General features: G+C 31.1%; 4 protein-coding genes across 4 annotated transcripts; 3 read left to right on the top strand and 1 right to left on the bottom strand.

Annotated features, from left to right (window-relative positions):
* The first annotated feature begins 361 nt into the window (after nucleotides 1-361).
* LOC130895351 (protein MCM10 homolog) lies at nucleotides 362-3078 on the top strand. Its single transcript, XM_057802587.1, has 2 exons — nucleotides 362-1304; nucleotides 1674-3078. The coding sequence occupies exons 1-2, from the start codon at nucleotides 558-560 to the stop codon at nucleotides 3021-3023; spliced, it is 2097 nt and encodes a 698-aa protein (XP_057658570.1). The 5' UTR covers nucleotides 362-557; the 3' UTR covers nucleotides 3024-3078.
* Nucleotides 3079-3195: 117 nt separating this feature from the next.
* On the top strand, nucleotides 3196-4882 carry LOC130895352 (F-box only protein 28). Its single transcript, XM_057802589.1, has 3 exons — nucleotides 3196-3459; nucleotides 3536-3784; nucleotides 3840-4882. Exons 1-3 carry the CDS (start codon nucleotides 3364-3366, stop codon nucleotides 4677-4679), a joined length of 1185 nt encoding a protein of 394 aa, XP_057658572.1. The 5' UTR covers nucleotides 3196-3363; the 3' UTR covers nucleotides 4680-4882.
* An 815-nt stretch (nucleotides 4883-5697) lies between these two features.
* Nucleotides 5698-9971, top strand: LOC130895353 (phospholipase A1 member A-like). Its single transcript, XM_057802590.1, has 7 exons — nucleotides 5698-5767; nucleotides 8200-8326; nucleotides 8540-8682; nucleotides 8958-9203; nucleotides 9284-9475; nucleotides 9526-9700; nucleotides 9775-9971. The coding sequence occupies exons 1-7, from the start codon at nucleotides 5698-5700 to the stop codon at nucleotides 9827-9829; spliced, it is 1008 nt and encodes a 335-aa protein (XP_057658573.1). The 3' UTR covers nucleotides 9830-9971.
* LOC130895354 (uncharacterized) lies at nucleotides 6693-8090 on the bottom strand. Its single transcript, XM_057802591.1, has 3 exons — nucleotides 7575-8090; nucleotides 7356-7518; nucleotides 6693-7298 (listed from the first exon to the last, which is right to left on the bottom strand). The coding sequence occupies exons 1-3, from the start codon at nucleotides 7608-7610 to the stop codon at nucleotides 7183-7185; spliced, it is 315 nt and encodes a 104-aa protein (XP_057658574.1). The 5' UTR covers nucleotides 7611-8090; the 3' UTR covers nucleotides 6693-7182.
* Nucleotides 9972-13856: the final 3885 nt, after the last annotated feature.

Raw genomic sequence — 13856 nt, 5'->3', positions numbered from 1 at the left:
TTTCTCCTTCACCTATCCAATATCCATTCCCAAAAATTATAGAAGCCGGATCTGTATTTTTACTTCAATTTAAAAGAAGTATGTAATAATAGCTGTATACTCAAAAAAAAAAGAATCTACAAATTAATCTTAAAAAAGAAGAGTTTGATAGTTGTCAAAATATTGTTTATATCTTAAGAAGTGATTATTTTATTAATGTTTGTGCTGTAATTATCTTTTGCATAATATCTTAAATAAATTATTTCGTACATATAAGTGAAACATGTCTCGAATATCATACAATTTATATATATATATATATATATATATATATATCAGAAATCAGAAATTGCTATGGAAAATATACTCCTATTCAACTTACGACGAGATCGACACAAACATAATAGTAAGTACAAATGAAATATTTTCAACTTAATCGCATTTAAAGTGAAATTATTTAAGTTTGCTATCCTGATTATAAATATATAAATGTCATTTAATGACAAATATATTGGCGGGAACTCTTTTTTGTTATTCTTTGTAATAAAATGTAATTTCGTCAAATCAACAATTTAACGATGAGCGAAACACATGATCCATTAGATTTGTTGCTATTGGCAGCAAATGAAGAACTTGAGGTACCCAATAAACAGAAAATTTTACAAGAAACTGATTTATTTAGTAAAGAAACAAATTTACCAAGTTCCAGTCAAATTAAAACTTCAAATAAAAGTTTATTACACAACGGAGATACAGATTCTTCAGATGACGAAGATAGAAGAAATTGGGAAGACAAGAAATACCTCGAAAGTGGTCGTGAAATAAAAAAAAATTTAGACGTTCATACTAAAATAGGTACCAAGACGAATAGATTATCTCGAGTATCAGACTGGAGGAAACCTCCTCATAAAATCTCAAATATAGTTCAAAGCTCGAATAATGAAGCTACAAAAATTGACGTATACACGGATCCTATATTTGGTTTACGTATTATCAACCCTCTGGTATCTTCAGCAGTTTTAAGAGATCGTATGATAGGACGTGAAGCCGTACATTTCAATAAGTTGAATCGATTTTTAGAAATAAAATCACAAGATAAAGATTGGGTCATAGCTGGTGTTATAGTTCATAAAAGTGCCCCTAAAACTTCACAAAAAGGCAATCAATTCAGCGTATGGACTTTAAGTGATTTAAAAGATGATATTAAAACTGTGGCAGTCTTTCTCTTCAGTGGAGCTCATAAACAACTTTGGAAAACAACTGTTGGTACAGTCGTGGGACTACTCAATCCTAATGTATTAGATAAGAAAGACGGTAAAGATGAGGTAGGGACAATTATATTTATATATATTTTTTTCGGTATTCAATTAACAAGTGCAATTTTTTTGATTATTTATTATTCTTCATTTTAATGAATTCTAACAGGAGGGAATGAGCTCTAAATTTCTTACGTCATAGATTTATTGCCCAGTAGTAAAGTTTGTCATGTTTGTATTTACTAGATGTGGCTTTCGACGCCTTTTTTCTACAAGGTTGTTGAAAAATGGGAATGATTATGAAAAAAAAATTATTTGTTTCTATGTTATGTCTGAAATTTTTCGAACAACCCTCGTATAACGTTAATTTTTGGTTGTGGAGTTGTTGGTTTTCAAAATGAAGTCCTCTATTAGGTTTATTGTATTTTTTTGTTGCAGGCTAGTCTTAGTATAATGAATGCGCAAAAAGTAATGATTTTTGGACAGTCGAAAGATTTTGGAACTTGTAAAAGTGTAAAAAAAAACGGTGATAAATGTAATTCAATAGTAAATACAAGTAGATGCGAATACTGCATTTACCATATTAAACAAGAGTATCAAAAATGTAGCGGAAGATCAGATTTACAATCGTCTTTTACCGGTAAAGGTCTCACCGCACTCAGAAATAAAGTACTTGGTAAAAACGAGGTTTTTTACGCCGGAAAGTCGTATATGGCAATTCCCGCAAAGAGGAGCTCTAAATTAGAAAATAAAGATAACGCTAGATTGAATAATTTGAGCGGAAAGTGTAGCGTACAGAATCCTGTGAAAGCAAATGTTAAAAGGAAAGGTAACGCTGCGAGACTGGAAATATCCCAAACGCAGAGATTGAATGACATTAGATTATTACAAAAATTGAATGGTACTAAAGATGTAACTGAAAATAAAAATGTCCAAGCCAAACATTCGGCTCATATAACTGTAGAAGACGCTAAAAACCTGGCTACTTCAGTTTTAAGCAAATTAAAAGAAAAAAATCGACAAAAACAAATAGATGAGAAACAAATTGAATCAAAGTCGCAAAAATTTGACGTTAGTAATAAAATTCCGATGTTAACAGGTTTTGAAACTGGTTCTATAGATTTAAGTAAATCCGTAGCACCGAGAAGCATACAAAAAGCAAAATTAAACGCTATAAAATTAATCCAAAAAATAGGTCCGATAAAAAAAGCGGATCCCAATAATATACGAGGGACAGGAATAAAAAGGGCCATCGAAGACAATAAAATAGAAAATGATAGTAAAAAAATAAAAATAGACGATAATCCTTTCACTTCAGAACGATTTAAAAAAATAATGGCAGCCGGTTCTTCCCATCAAGAATTAATAGCTGCTCGAGAAGAAGAAGAGAAAGATAAATATTTTCATAAATTAGAAATGAAGGAAAAAATGGAAGAGAAGATGATTAGTACGCACAAAGTGGCGTGTAAAGCGGTGAAATGTCTTGAATGTAAATACGTCAGTTTTTCAGCTTCTGATTTGTGTAAATCTGAGAGACATCAACTGAAAGTTTTCGACGCCTTCAAGAGATTTTTCAAATGTGGTGATTGTCAAAATAGGACGGTAAGTTTGGAGATCGTACCTTTGAAAGCGTGTAACAACTGCGGGGGGTCCAATTGGCAGAAAACTGGTATGATGAAAGAAAAAATAGCCACGGCTACACCTAAATTATCGATAAGAGGGGGAGAACAAACTTTCACAAATTCCGTTGTGACAGACGCAAATTTAGATTTGTTAGTGCCGGAATAATATTTTAACATTTTTGATTATATTATTGTATAAATAAATATTTTATTATCTAACATATTATTTTTTTTTCGTTACTCATTTTCATGATGTTTTATAAGCCGGACCTGTTTTTATTACTTTGAAGATAGCTACAAATATATAAATAGTATACGTGAAAGGTTATATCGTGACGTTTCTAATAAAAAAGAAGAATTAGCTAAAAATATCGATTTTCATAATAAAAATATTTGTTTAATAATTGAATAACGTGAAGATGTTTTACTGCATTTGTATTAGTATTTAGTGAATTTAGATTTTGAAAAATAAACTTTACTTATACTCGAAAATTATTGTGTAAAACATGTCTCAGATATCATACATATTATGTATTCCGGAGATAGCACTGGAAAAAATATTTTCATTTTTAACTTATGACGAGATCGCTAAAAACAGAATTGTGAGTGATATTTAATAACTTTATTACACAATATACTTTTCATTTTTTTGTTATTGTGAAAATAATGATATTTTAGGTTTGCAAAACGTTCAATGATGTAGGAAGTAAACTTCTTTCTCGCAGTTTTTACCAATTAGAAAAACGCCATGCAGCTATTCACAAGAGATTTAAATCGCTTCTTCCTCGAAGGGAATCTGAAAGAAAATCCCATCCGCTCTCTAGACACTGTGATATACTTCAAGCAGTGGAGACAAGATTAAGCATGTTAAGCATGACTTATAAAAAGTATATAGAAAGTAATATGTTGTGTTTCATACCGGGAAAGGTAAGTATTTTTTTTAAATATTGTATAATTTAAATTTGTTAAATTTATGTGACAGGTACTGGATGAGATAAAAGGTCTGTTAAAATTGGTGGAAACCAATCAAAACCCCCCTAGAACCCATCAACTTTTACAAGAATTAAGAGATTTGAGTAGCATGGCGATGGAGCATTTTGATGAACACATTTTACCACGTCTACAAGAACAAGTTGATCTTCGATCAGGTGATATTTCGTACAGTACCGCGGCATCCGGATCCAAAACCTCAAGGTTTATATTCGCACACAATTCGCTCTCGAACGAAATTCGCAAAGTGAAAAAACAGAGTAAATCGCACAAATACCACATCTCCTACTTGGCTCAAAGCACTCAAAAATTAACTCAAAAACTAAAGAAACAAAATAAACACATGAAAACGCAATTTTTGAAAATACAAGAACAAGCGAATAAAATCCAAGAACAGAATACTAAGATAAGAGAACAAGAAGCCGCCCTGGCGGAAATGAAGAAACACATTGAAGAATGGGACCAGAAACATAAAGATCTACATACCGAATTGGTGCGCGCCAAAGAAGATTTCATGTCTATTGGAGCGCGAGAAAAGACACCAATCGTTCAACAAAAATTATATAAACCCCATAGAACTCCCGTATTATCAACGTATTTAGATTTGGAGAGGAAACGGAAAGGGACCACCTCGAATGATGTACCGGTGAAGCAAATCAAGACAGATGATAAAGATGTCGTGCGTTTTAAAAACGAAATATCCGATGACGATGATTGCGGATCTAAATTCACTCGTAGTAAGTTTGGTCAAATCGTGGCTTCTTTACTTCTCAGTCAGCCGATTAATTCGAAGAATAGGAAGAGGAAGATGCAAGAAGATTTAGATTTATAGGAAAAAAATAAGATTTTAATTTTTTTTCATATATATATATATATATATATATACACCTATATATAATATGAATAATATTGAAATAAATGATAATAACTTACCTTAAAATGGATATAATAAAAAATAATTAAATTGAGTTGGAAATTTTTTTTCGCCAGGTATATATTAAGTAATATCGTTGATTGCAAATAAATAAAAATAAAATATAAATTTATTTGTTTTATTTGGTAACTAATTCCAATTTATTTTTTAATAATAGAGAGTATGTAATTACAACAAAAAAATGAGGTTAGATTGTTTAACCATAGAGTTAATATTATAGATAGAGTAAACGTCATTTAGAAGAAAGAGCTTTAATACGAAGTACATTAAGAGGCTACAGTAAATGTTTTCCGAGAATACATCAAAACATATTTTATTTTTAAAACAGTTAATTTTGGTTAGGTTAGGCAAAAAAAAGTTTCTATTTTTGATACAGAATTTTTGATATTTCATTTATAACATCAATCAAAAATTTTTCTGTTCTCTATAATTAAGAATATTTTTTCAAATGAAGTATTTTTTCCCTATTTCTACGATTATAGCTTAATAAACAATTCAGTAAAGTCGATCAGTTAAATAGTCGATTGAATCAAGCTGTTACAGTATTACTTTTCATCTGAGATACACGTACGTGTTCTGCGCGCTCTTTTTATTACCTACAATGGCCCACGTTATCTGAAACCTGTATAACTTCGCTACATTTAGTCCAGCCGAACGTATAGTAAGGTGGGTAGATGCCGAGTTCTGAAAGTACACTACAAATTTAATACGACTACGAGGTTTGTTGTTTCGAATTTCCCCGTATATTATTATATTCTGCATCATTTACCATTTTGAGATAAAAATCTCAATGTTAGTACAATTAGAATTTAATTTAATGACCTGATACGTAAACACAGGAAATACAAATATTTATTTGAAATAATTTCGTGAAAAATATTGTCATTTGGTCGTATGTAATTAGATCGTTTGTGACATGAATACGATTGCAACAATTGCTGGTTTAGCGTTGGCTTCGGCGGCAACAGCGGCTATGATAATCATGGGTGAGTTAATGTATTTAGAAAATCGCGGCTAGCTAATTTTTGTTACGATCTATTAATTTCATTTTCTATATATGAATTACCATATAAATTTATTATTTCGTGATGATTTGTCTTAATTTTAAATCTTCTGGTTTCCCACATACCTATATAGTTTAGAAATAACTGGATACGTAATTAGAATATCCATGCGGAAACAGAGTTTAAATCAAAACAAATCGTCTCGAAATATATAAAAAAACGTGTAAGAAGTGAAAAGTTATTTATTATTCGTTTACCCAAGCAGCACAGTGTCGTTACTATGACGTCAATTATAGGCCATTGGCGACCAATGGGGACGTCTAAAAAGACGTCTAAAATGACGTGATTATGACGGGTTAATGTCACATCCTACAGACGTCAACTAATGACGTACCTAGTCCGGCTGGTAAGACGTCAAAATGACGTACTTACTTTTGACAAATGACGTATAAGTAGGATCAAAAATATAAAAAAATGCGTTCAAATTAATACCAGTTTATTACAAAATCTTAAAAAACTACATACTATTACACTTATAGAACATAAAAGTTGAAATAAGGAATTACTAATGATGCAATAATGAAAATGACAACCATTCCTGCTTGAAAGGAAAAACAATACATTTCGAAAAAACTTTGTGGCAGTGCAATAACTCGATATACTCTGATAAATTTTGGATAAATTCTTTTGAGTCGACAGGGTATTTGTAAAATGAACGGTAATCCTGAAACCTCCTACCTAATATAAAAACTGCTCCATTATTATCCACTACATTTTCTATTTTGAAAACCAGTCCTTCTAAGGTAAGACAAAAACAATTTGCTTCTGAATATGATGCAATAGAAAAAATAAAATCTTTATAATGAAGCTTTTTATACTGCTTGCAAGAGAAATTTGGCGTCATGTTTTTCGTACACTGTCATTTCAATTTCTTTTAAGCGTCTATTAATCTGTTGTAACGGTTTATTCGGAGACTGAACTAACGATTTTAAATGGTGGAGATAATGCAAGAGATGAGTAACTACTGTACGTCGAACGTACCTTGAAGCTGCCCAGTTTGACAATTTCGAATGCAAATCGCTAGGCGGCGGTTCATTAGAAAATAAATCGTTAGGGGGCACGTTACTGGAATAGGAAGTCAAATGGTTGTATAACGTCGCATCATTGAAGAGCAAATTTTCATTAGGCGAGTTTACATTAAAATCTAAATCTCTTGAGGAACAGGTGTCATTTTCACTTTCACACATTGAACCAGCAAAAAAAAAACGGAATTTGATGATTCATTGGAATCATTATTAACTATTAAAGATGTATTATAACAATTCTGACTCACAGGTGCTAAATTTGCTTCTGCCACCCTTCTGTAGAGTTGTCTTTGACTAACAACACTTTTTTTCTTACGGGTTGCCATGCTGCTGCTTTTTCAATTTCTCTGGTGCATGTTTCAACCACACCTTGATGGTATCTTCTATTTCTTTCTGACTGACTAGAGGGGAGCTTTTTCTTACAGCACCTAAAAATGTTGTTTCAGATTAATAATAAGTATGCACCTACAAGTGAAAACACTTACCAATAATCACATCCTTTACGTTTAAGTTTTTAAAAGCCTTTTTCTCACCTCGTTTGCCACAAAAATTCCAATTAGTTGCAAGAGAATAAATGAACAAAAAATTTAAAATGCGGTTTGTATGTCCAGTAAAATCTCTCCCTCCAAAAGTCGATAGATATGCCGACTGGAATCACATAATTTAAATTGTAAAATACATATTAAGTGGTACAGAACACCCACCAAACCGCCAAACAACTTTTTGCTGCCGTCCGCCATTACGCGCACACGCGTTCACACCAGCAGTCCAGCACGCATGCGCCTGCACGTCTCGTATCGTATCGTGGCATTTCGATTAAAATCGCGCCAAAATTAAATCTTGGTCGACAGCCTCGACAGGAATCGATGCTAAAAATAATTGTTTCCTACTAATAAAATAGTTAAATAATTGTTAATTACAACATTCTCACTTCATCTTTAAATTCAAATTGCATTTCCACTTAAAACGTCAGTTTAGTATTTTCATTGATAATTAATGAATTTATATTTATATCCAAATTTTAGGTAAACAACAATTTAAAATGTACAATTTTTTATAAAGCACGTATAGGGCTTAGTTTTTGTAATAAACTTTCGTTCTAATTTTTTTTATAGTTGATTAAAAAGCACTTAAAACGACCGAAAACAAACGTACGAAAGACGTCTCTAGACGACGTCAAAATGACATCTGAAATGTCACGTCATATGGACGTCGCTTATTGGTCTACGACGTCGCCTATTGGTCTACGACGTCGCCGACTAATAATGTCCAATAATTGACGTCATTATAACGACACTGTGCTGCTTGGGTAGTTACTTAATTTTTTAGCTATAGCCGATGGAAAAACAACTTCTAACTCGACAAAAATTTCGTACTTACAATTTGGCGATAACTCTAATCAAGAATCATTGATCGATCCTCATGGACCTGTCGTTCAATTTATTTTATTCACCAAGTATGTAATTCTCTACTATATTTATCGATATAAACTTACCGCAACGTGTGTACCAGCCATAACGTCAAAACTTGTGTATAATCATCATTACATTCGATTCGCAATAGGGAAATTGAAATAAATACACAAAACAATTATTCGAATTTTATTTTTTCTTAGCAGATTTTAAATATCGCTGGTACTATTAACAATTAGAAATATTCGGAATTTTAGGAATAATCCAGCGGTAAATATGAAAATAGGTGATGATGATAAACTTAAACATTCTGGATTGAACGTTTCGAATCCAACTAAAATAATAATTCACGGATTTACCAGTAGCGTTAAAGATGTAGTGTTCACCCTATTAAAAACTGGTGAGTTTTCAAACTTTTAACTAAAATTCAAATACGAGGATAGACGATAAATAAATTCTTTCAGTTAATATTTGATAGTACGTGAATTGGAATTACCCTCGTACGATTTAGCTACCCTATTTCTTGTCTGATCACGTAAAGAAATAAGATGTTATGGAAATTTTCTATTAATCAAACCCTAATTATTTTTTTATACATTTTTAAAAACTCCCTTTATAAAACTGATACTTTCATTCAACAAATTATGGACTTATTGATGAGTCCCGGTATTTTAGCTTATCTCGATAGCGGGGATTACAACGTCATCGGTATGGACTGGTCTCAGTTATGCAATTTTGAATACATCACCGCAATGAGTGGAGTTAGAGAGGCTGGACAATTTTTAGCAAATTTTATAAAATGGTTGCGATCTAAGGGAGTTTCTTTGGAAGATATTCATTTAGTGGGGCACAGTATGGGAGCTCACGTCGCCGGCGTAGGTGGTGCTAGATTAAAAAATGGAAAAGTCGGAAGAATTACGGGCAAGTAGGGTTCATATCGATATCCAACAAATTTTTTATCAAAAGAGACGATTTATCATGAAAATAATATTTATTTATAGGTTTAGATCCAGCTAAACCAGGATATAGAGATAACAGGTTAGATAATAAGTTGGATCCTTCAGATGCCTTATTAGTAGAAGGATTACACACGTTTGTGTATGTATTAGGTTTAGCGGAAACTGTTGGTCACGTGGATTTTTATCCGAATGGCGGACTACTTCAACCCGGTTGTCCGGAACTGAATAATTTTTGTGAGTCATAAAAAGTTCTGTATCTCACTGTACGTAAAGACTTTTTTTAGGGAAAATAGGAGAAAGTTTGTTATGTAACCACGGTCGCGCTTATTATTTATTCGCGGAAGCTATTAAAAACCATCGAGCTTTCAAAAGTACTAAATGTAGTACTATTCAAGATGCAATTTTTTCTAAATGCGTCGAAAAGTCGGATATTTATATGGGTCAACCTGAAACTTATAGGTAGGAGACAAACTAAAATGATATATCATCAATTTTCAAATAGAAAAATGTTACAGAAATATTTTTTGTTCCAGCGGAAGAGGCATATATTATTTTAAAACCAGGAGTAATTTCCCATACACTTTATAAACAAATATGTTATTTCCGTAATTTATTTGTGCCACATTTTGCCAAGTTTAAATTTTAAACTGAATCTTTTGTTCAAGAACGCAAAGGATTCAATTATCTATTACCATTGTAATTTTCATCCAGACATTAAACAAGAAAAAAATTAAAGTATATTTTTCAATTCTTTACCCCAACTTTTTAAAACCGCATTGAAAACATGTAAATATTCGAGAATTAAAATTAAATGGATATTACGTGAAGAAATTCCACAAATGACACACAAACCCTACGCAATGTTCGAAGTGTTTTCCACCCATACGTGAATTTCCACGGCACTCCTGTAGACGACCTTGGGCTCTAGGTACCTCTTATGTCGTCTTAATCGTGTTCAGCGATTTCGAAAACCCCCAGGATGTATATATTTCACCATTTTCCGCAACGGATATCTACGGTGCTTTACAAGACCACATATCATCACCGTAGTCGTGATTAAATTAAATTTATTATCGGCAATATTTTCAATATATTTTTCAAGCATTCGAGATTGACTTATCAAAATACTTTTTCCCTTGCATAAATGAGATTTTAATTTCTTATTCATAATTTTTGTTCACAAAGTTTCGCTCCTATCTAATGCAATTTGTTGCATGTTATTTAGTAAAATCAGAATACATTAATGTTATTGATAACCCCGTAAATATCTCCGACAAATTGACTAATATACAATCACAAGGATGTAAAGTCAGTCCCCCGACTAACCATATAAATTATGTCAACATTATACTTACATCCTCAAATAGTCTAAAATTCTAGGTAATAGAGGAGAAAGTTGGAAATAATTGTCTTTATTGATATTTGCATAGTTCAATAACTGACAGAGAGAGAGTATAACTAAATCTCAACTTCATTAGCCTGTCTACATCAATTTGCTGTGTCGACTAAAATATGCATAGATATAGGGTAGATAAAAAAACAGAAAAATTTCAAATTATATGTTTGTTTCAAGCTAATATTTTAGATTTTTTATAATTGTTATGAGAAGACAATTTTGGATGACGATACCCTGATCACGTAATTTCTATTGAGAATTGATTCTATAATATACAGATATCTTGCAAGTACTAGAGCACTTTTGATTTTGATTGCGTTTGTCTGCCGTGTCACACAGGAGATTTAATTGAGTGAATCACCAGGAAGTACGGAGTACTAAAATACATAATCATTTGGAAATGGAAGAGAGTCGATTAATTACGGAGAGCGCATTCTTGGAAAAGTGAATTCTCATGTTTCGGTTTTATAGTTACAATCACGCAAGAAATAAATAAAATACGAAGATTTTACGCCTGAATATATGTAGTTTTCATACACACTGTTGATATTCATCTAACATCACAATAAAAATTACATTGAAGTTAAAACGGCGTAATTACCGCCACCTGTGAGAGAGTAGTCCAAAATCATTATTTAAAGTAGGAATTAAAAGGAAGGGATCTAAATGAAACAGTATCGTTTTAATTTTATCAAATGCTACAAGTGAAATATTTTTTAGTTTTTACTAGTATAACACAAGCACTGTAATAAATAATATTTTAATGTTGATATTGTACACGTCTAAAAATAATAAATAATTACTGTATAAAATACAAAGAAAAATAGTTTAAATCATTTTTAATGAGCTACAAAAATAAGTGGATTTTAAATAAAAAAAAACAAAATAGTCTTGTTAAACTATTATACATGGAATTATTTGTACAGGGTACGTTTGTTGTGAAATAAAAATATAACAGTAATAATTAATAGATACTGAACAATTTAAACTTTTTCTCGCGTTAATAACTAACAATGTGTATATCACTCACAGAATAAAAAGTTGTTATAGCAGCGCCATGGTGGTACTAGTCGTGACTAAATCATTTTTTTAAATAGTAGTTATACGAGGTAAAATTGAAATTTTTTACATGTTTTAGATACGGGCTGAAATTTTTTTTCCTATAATTAATAGCAAGAAAAAATTAGAATTTTTGAGTTTTGTATACAACATTCGAAATTCACAGTATTATAAAAGATCTATATATCCAATTTATTATAGCGTCCTATACATAGTTGATTATACAATTTATTATTAAGATACCAGGGGATGTAGAAAAATACTAACCCCGCCAGTTTAAATTATTTAATGTATATATGTATAATACTTACAGTACGTTCATAAAAACAAATTTTCGTTATAAATATACAGGGTGAAACATGATTGTTTAAGTTTTTTTTATATTAGAATGTTATTGAATACTAAGTGTTCAAAAGTGAGCTAAATAAGATTGTTGATGATTTTGAGATATTTAAATTAATTGATAGAGAAATAAAACAAAAAAAAATTCAAACAAAAAAAATTTTTATGCGATTTTTTGTTTATTTTAGACGATTTTGATTAAATTTGATATACTTCGAGAGAAATTAAATTTATGGTCGTACTGTAAAAAATTTAATATTATTATTACTACAGATAAGATATACGAGGTCTGATAATTAAGTAATTTTATTATGTACACTTGATGATAGTGGAATAACGAAATTTATACCTTATAATGTGGTAACTCTATTCTATTCAAACATAATTTTCTCGTAATGTCACGAGTAGAGGAGCTTCGTAGACACTCGAAAAACTCAAAATTCATAGGAAAAAAACAATTTTCCAGATAATTATTGACTGAAATGTCATCTAAAGCGTTAAAATTTACTTTTCTACCAGGGGAATGCTAGAAGTTCAATCAAATCTTGAAAAGTGTTATGAAAAATTGAAAATTAGATCGCCACTCGTATCATAACGAGTCTAGGAGTCTACTAGACACTCGAAAAACTCAAAATTTGTGGGAAAAAAATAAAATTTCCAGATAATTATTGACTGAAATGTCATCTAAAGCGTTAAAATTTACTTTTCTACCAGGGGAATGCTAGAAGTTCAATCAAATCTTGAAAAGTATTATGAAAAATTGAAAATTAGATCGCCACTCGTATCATAACGAGTCTAGGAGTCTACTAGACACTCGAAAAACTCAAAATTTGTGGGAAAAAAATAAAATTTCCAGATAATTATTGACTGAAATGTCATCTAAAGCGTTAAAATTTACTTTTCTACCAGGGGAATGCTAGAAGTTCAATCAAATCTTGAAAAGTGTTATGAAAAATTGAAAATTAGATCGCCACTCGTATCATAACGAGTCTAGGAGTCTACTAGACACTCGAAAAACTCAAAATTTGTGGGAAAAAAATAAAATTTCCAGATAATTATTGACTGAAATGTCATCTAAAGCGTTAAAATTTACTTTTCTACCAGGGGAATGCTAGAAGTTCAATCAAATCTTGAAAAGTATTATGAAAAATTGAAAATTAGATCGCCACTCGTATCATAACGAGTCTAGGAGTCTACTAGACACTCGAAAAACTCAAAATTTGTGGGAAAAAAATAAAATTTCCAGATAATTATTGACTGAAATGTCATCTAAAGCGTTAAAATTTACTTTTCTACCAGGGGAATGCTAGAAGTTCAATCAAATCTTGAAAAGTGTTATGAAAAATTGAAAATTAGATCGCCACTCGTATCATAACGAGTCTAGGAGTCTACTAGACACTCGAAAAACTCAAAATTTGTGGGAAAAAAATAAAATTTCCAGATAATTATTGACTGAAATGTCATCTAAAGCGTTAAAATTTACTTTTCTACCAGGGGAATGCTAGAAGTTCAATCAAATCTTGAAAAGTATTATGAAAAATTGAAAATTAGATCGCCACTCGTATCATAACGAGTCTAGGAGTCTACTAGACACTCGAAAAACTCAAAATTTGTGAGAAAAAAATAAAATTTCCAGATAATTATTGACTGAAATGTCATCTAAAGCGTTAAAATTTACTTTTCTACCAGGGGAATGCTAGAAGTTCAATCAAATCTTGAAAAGTGTTATGAAAAATTGAAAATTAGATCGCCACTCGTATCATAACGAGTCTAGGAGTCTACTAGACACTCGAAAAACTCAAAATTTGTGGGAAAAAA

The sequence above is a fragment of the Diorhabda carinulata genome, chromosome 6, assembly GCF_026250575.1.
Source record: "Diorhabda carinulata isolate Delta chromosome 6, icDioCari1.1, whole genome shotgun sequence".
NCBI classification, from domain to species: domain Eukaryota; kingdom Metazoa; phylum Arthropoda; class Insecta; order Coleoptera; family Chrysomelidae; genus Diorhabda; species Diorhabda carinulata.
The sequence above is the reverse complement of the archived record's forward strand: the minus strand, read 5'-3'. Positions and strand labels throughout refer to the sequence as shown.

Coding starts and splice junctions, on each gene's coding strand:
- LOC130895352 (XM_057802589.1), top strand. CDS start 3,364: ATGTCTCAGATATCATACATATTATGTATTCCGGAGATAGCACTGGAA. Junction 3,460..3,535: donor AGATCGCTAAAAACAGAATT/GTGAGTGATATT, acceptor ATGATATTTTAG/GTTTGCAAAACGTTCAATGA. Junction 3,785..3,839: donor TGTGTTTCATACCGGGAAAG/GTAAGTATTTTT, acceptor TTTATGTGACAG/GTACTGGATGAGATAAAAGG.
- LOC130895351 (XM_057802587.1), top strand. CDS start 558: ATGAGCGAAACACATGATCCATTAGATTTGTTGCTATTGGCAGCAAAT. Junction 1,305..1,673: donor AGAAAGACGGTAAAGATGAG/GTAGGGACAATT, acceptor TTTTTGTTGCAG/GCTAGTCTTAGTATAATGAA.
- LOC130895353 (XM_057802590.1), top strand. CDS start 5,698: ATGAATACGATTGCAACAATTGCTGGTTTAGCGTTGGCTTCGGCGGCA. Junction 8,327..8,539: donor CAATTTATTTTATTCACCAA/GTATGTAATTCT, acceptor TCGGAATTTTAG/GAATAATCCAGCGGTAAATA. Junction 8,683..8,957: donor GTTCACCCTATTAAAAACTG/GTGAGTTTTCAA, acceptor CCGGTATTTTAG/CTTATCTCGATAGCGGGGAT.
- LOC130895354 (XM_057802591.1), bottom strand. CDS start 7,610: ATGGCGGACGGCAGCAAAAAGTTGTTTGGCGGTTTG. Junction 7,519..7,574: donor AAAAGTTGTTTGGCGGTTTG/GTGGGTGTTCTG, acceptor ATGTGATTCCAG/TCGGCATATCTATCGACTTT. Junction 7,299..7,355: donor CGTAAAGGATGTGATTATTG/GTAAGTGTTTTC, acceptor CAACATTTTTAG/GTGCTGTAAGAAAAAGCTCC.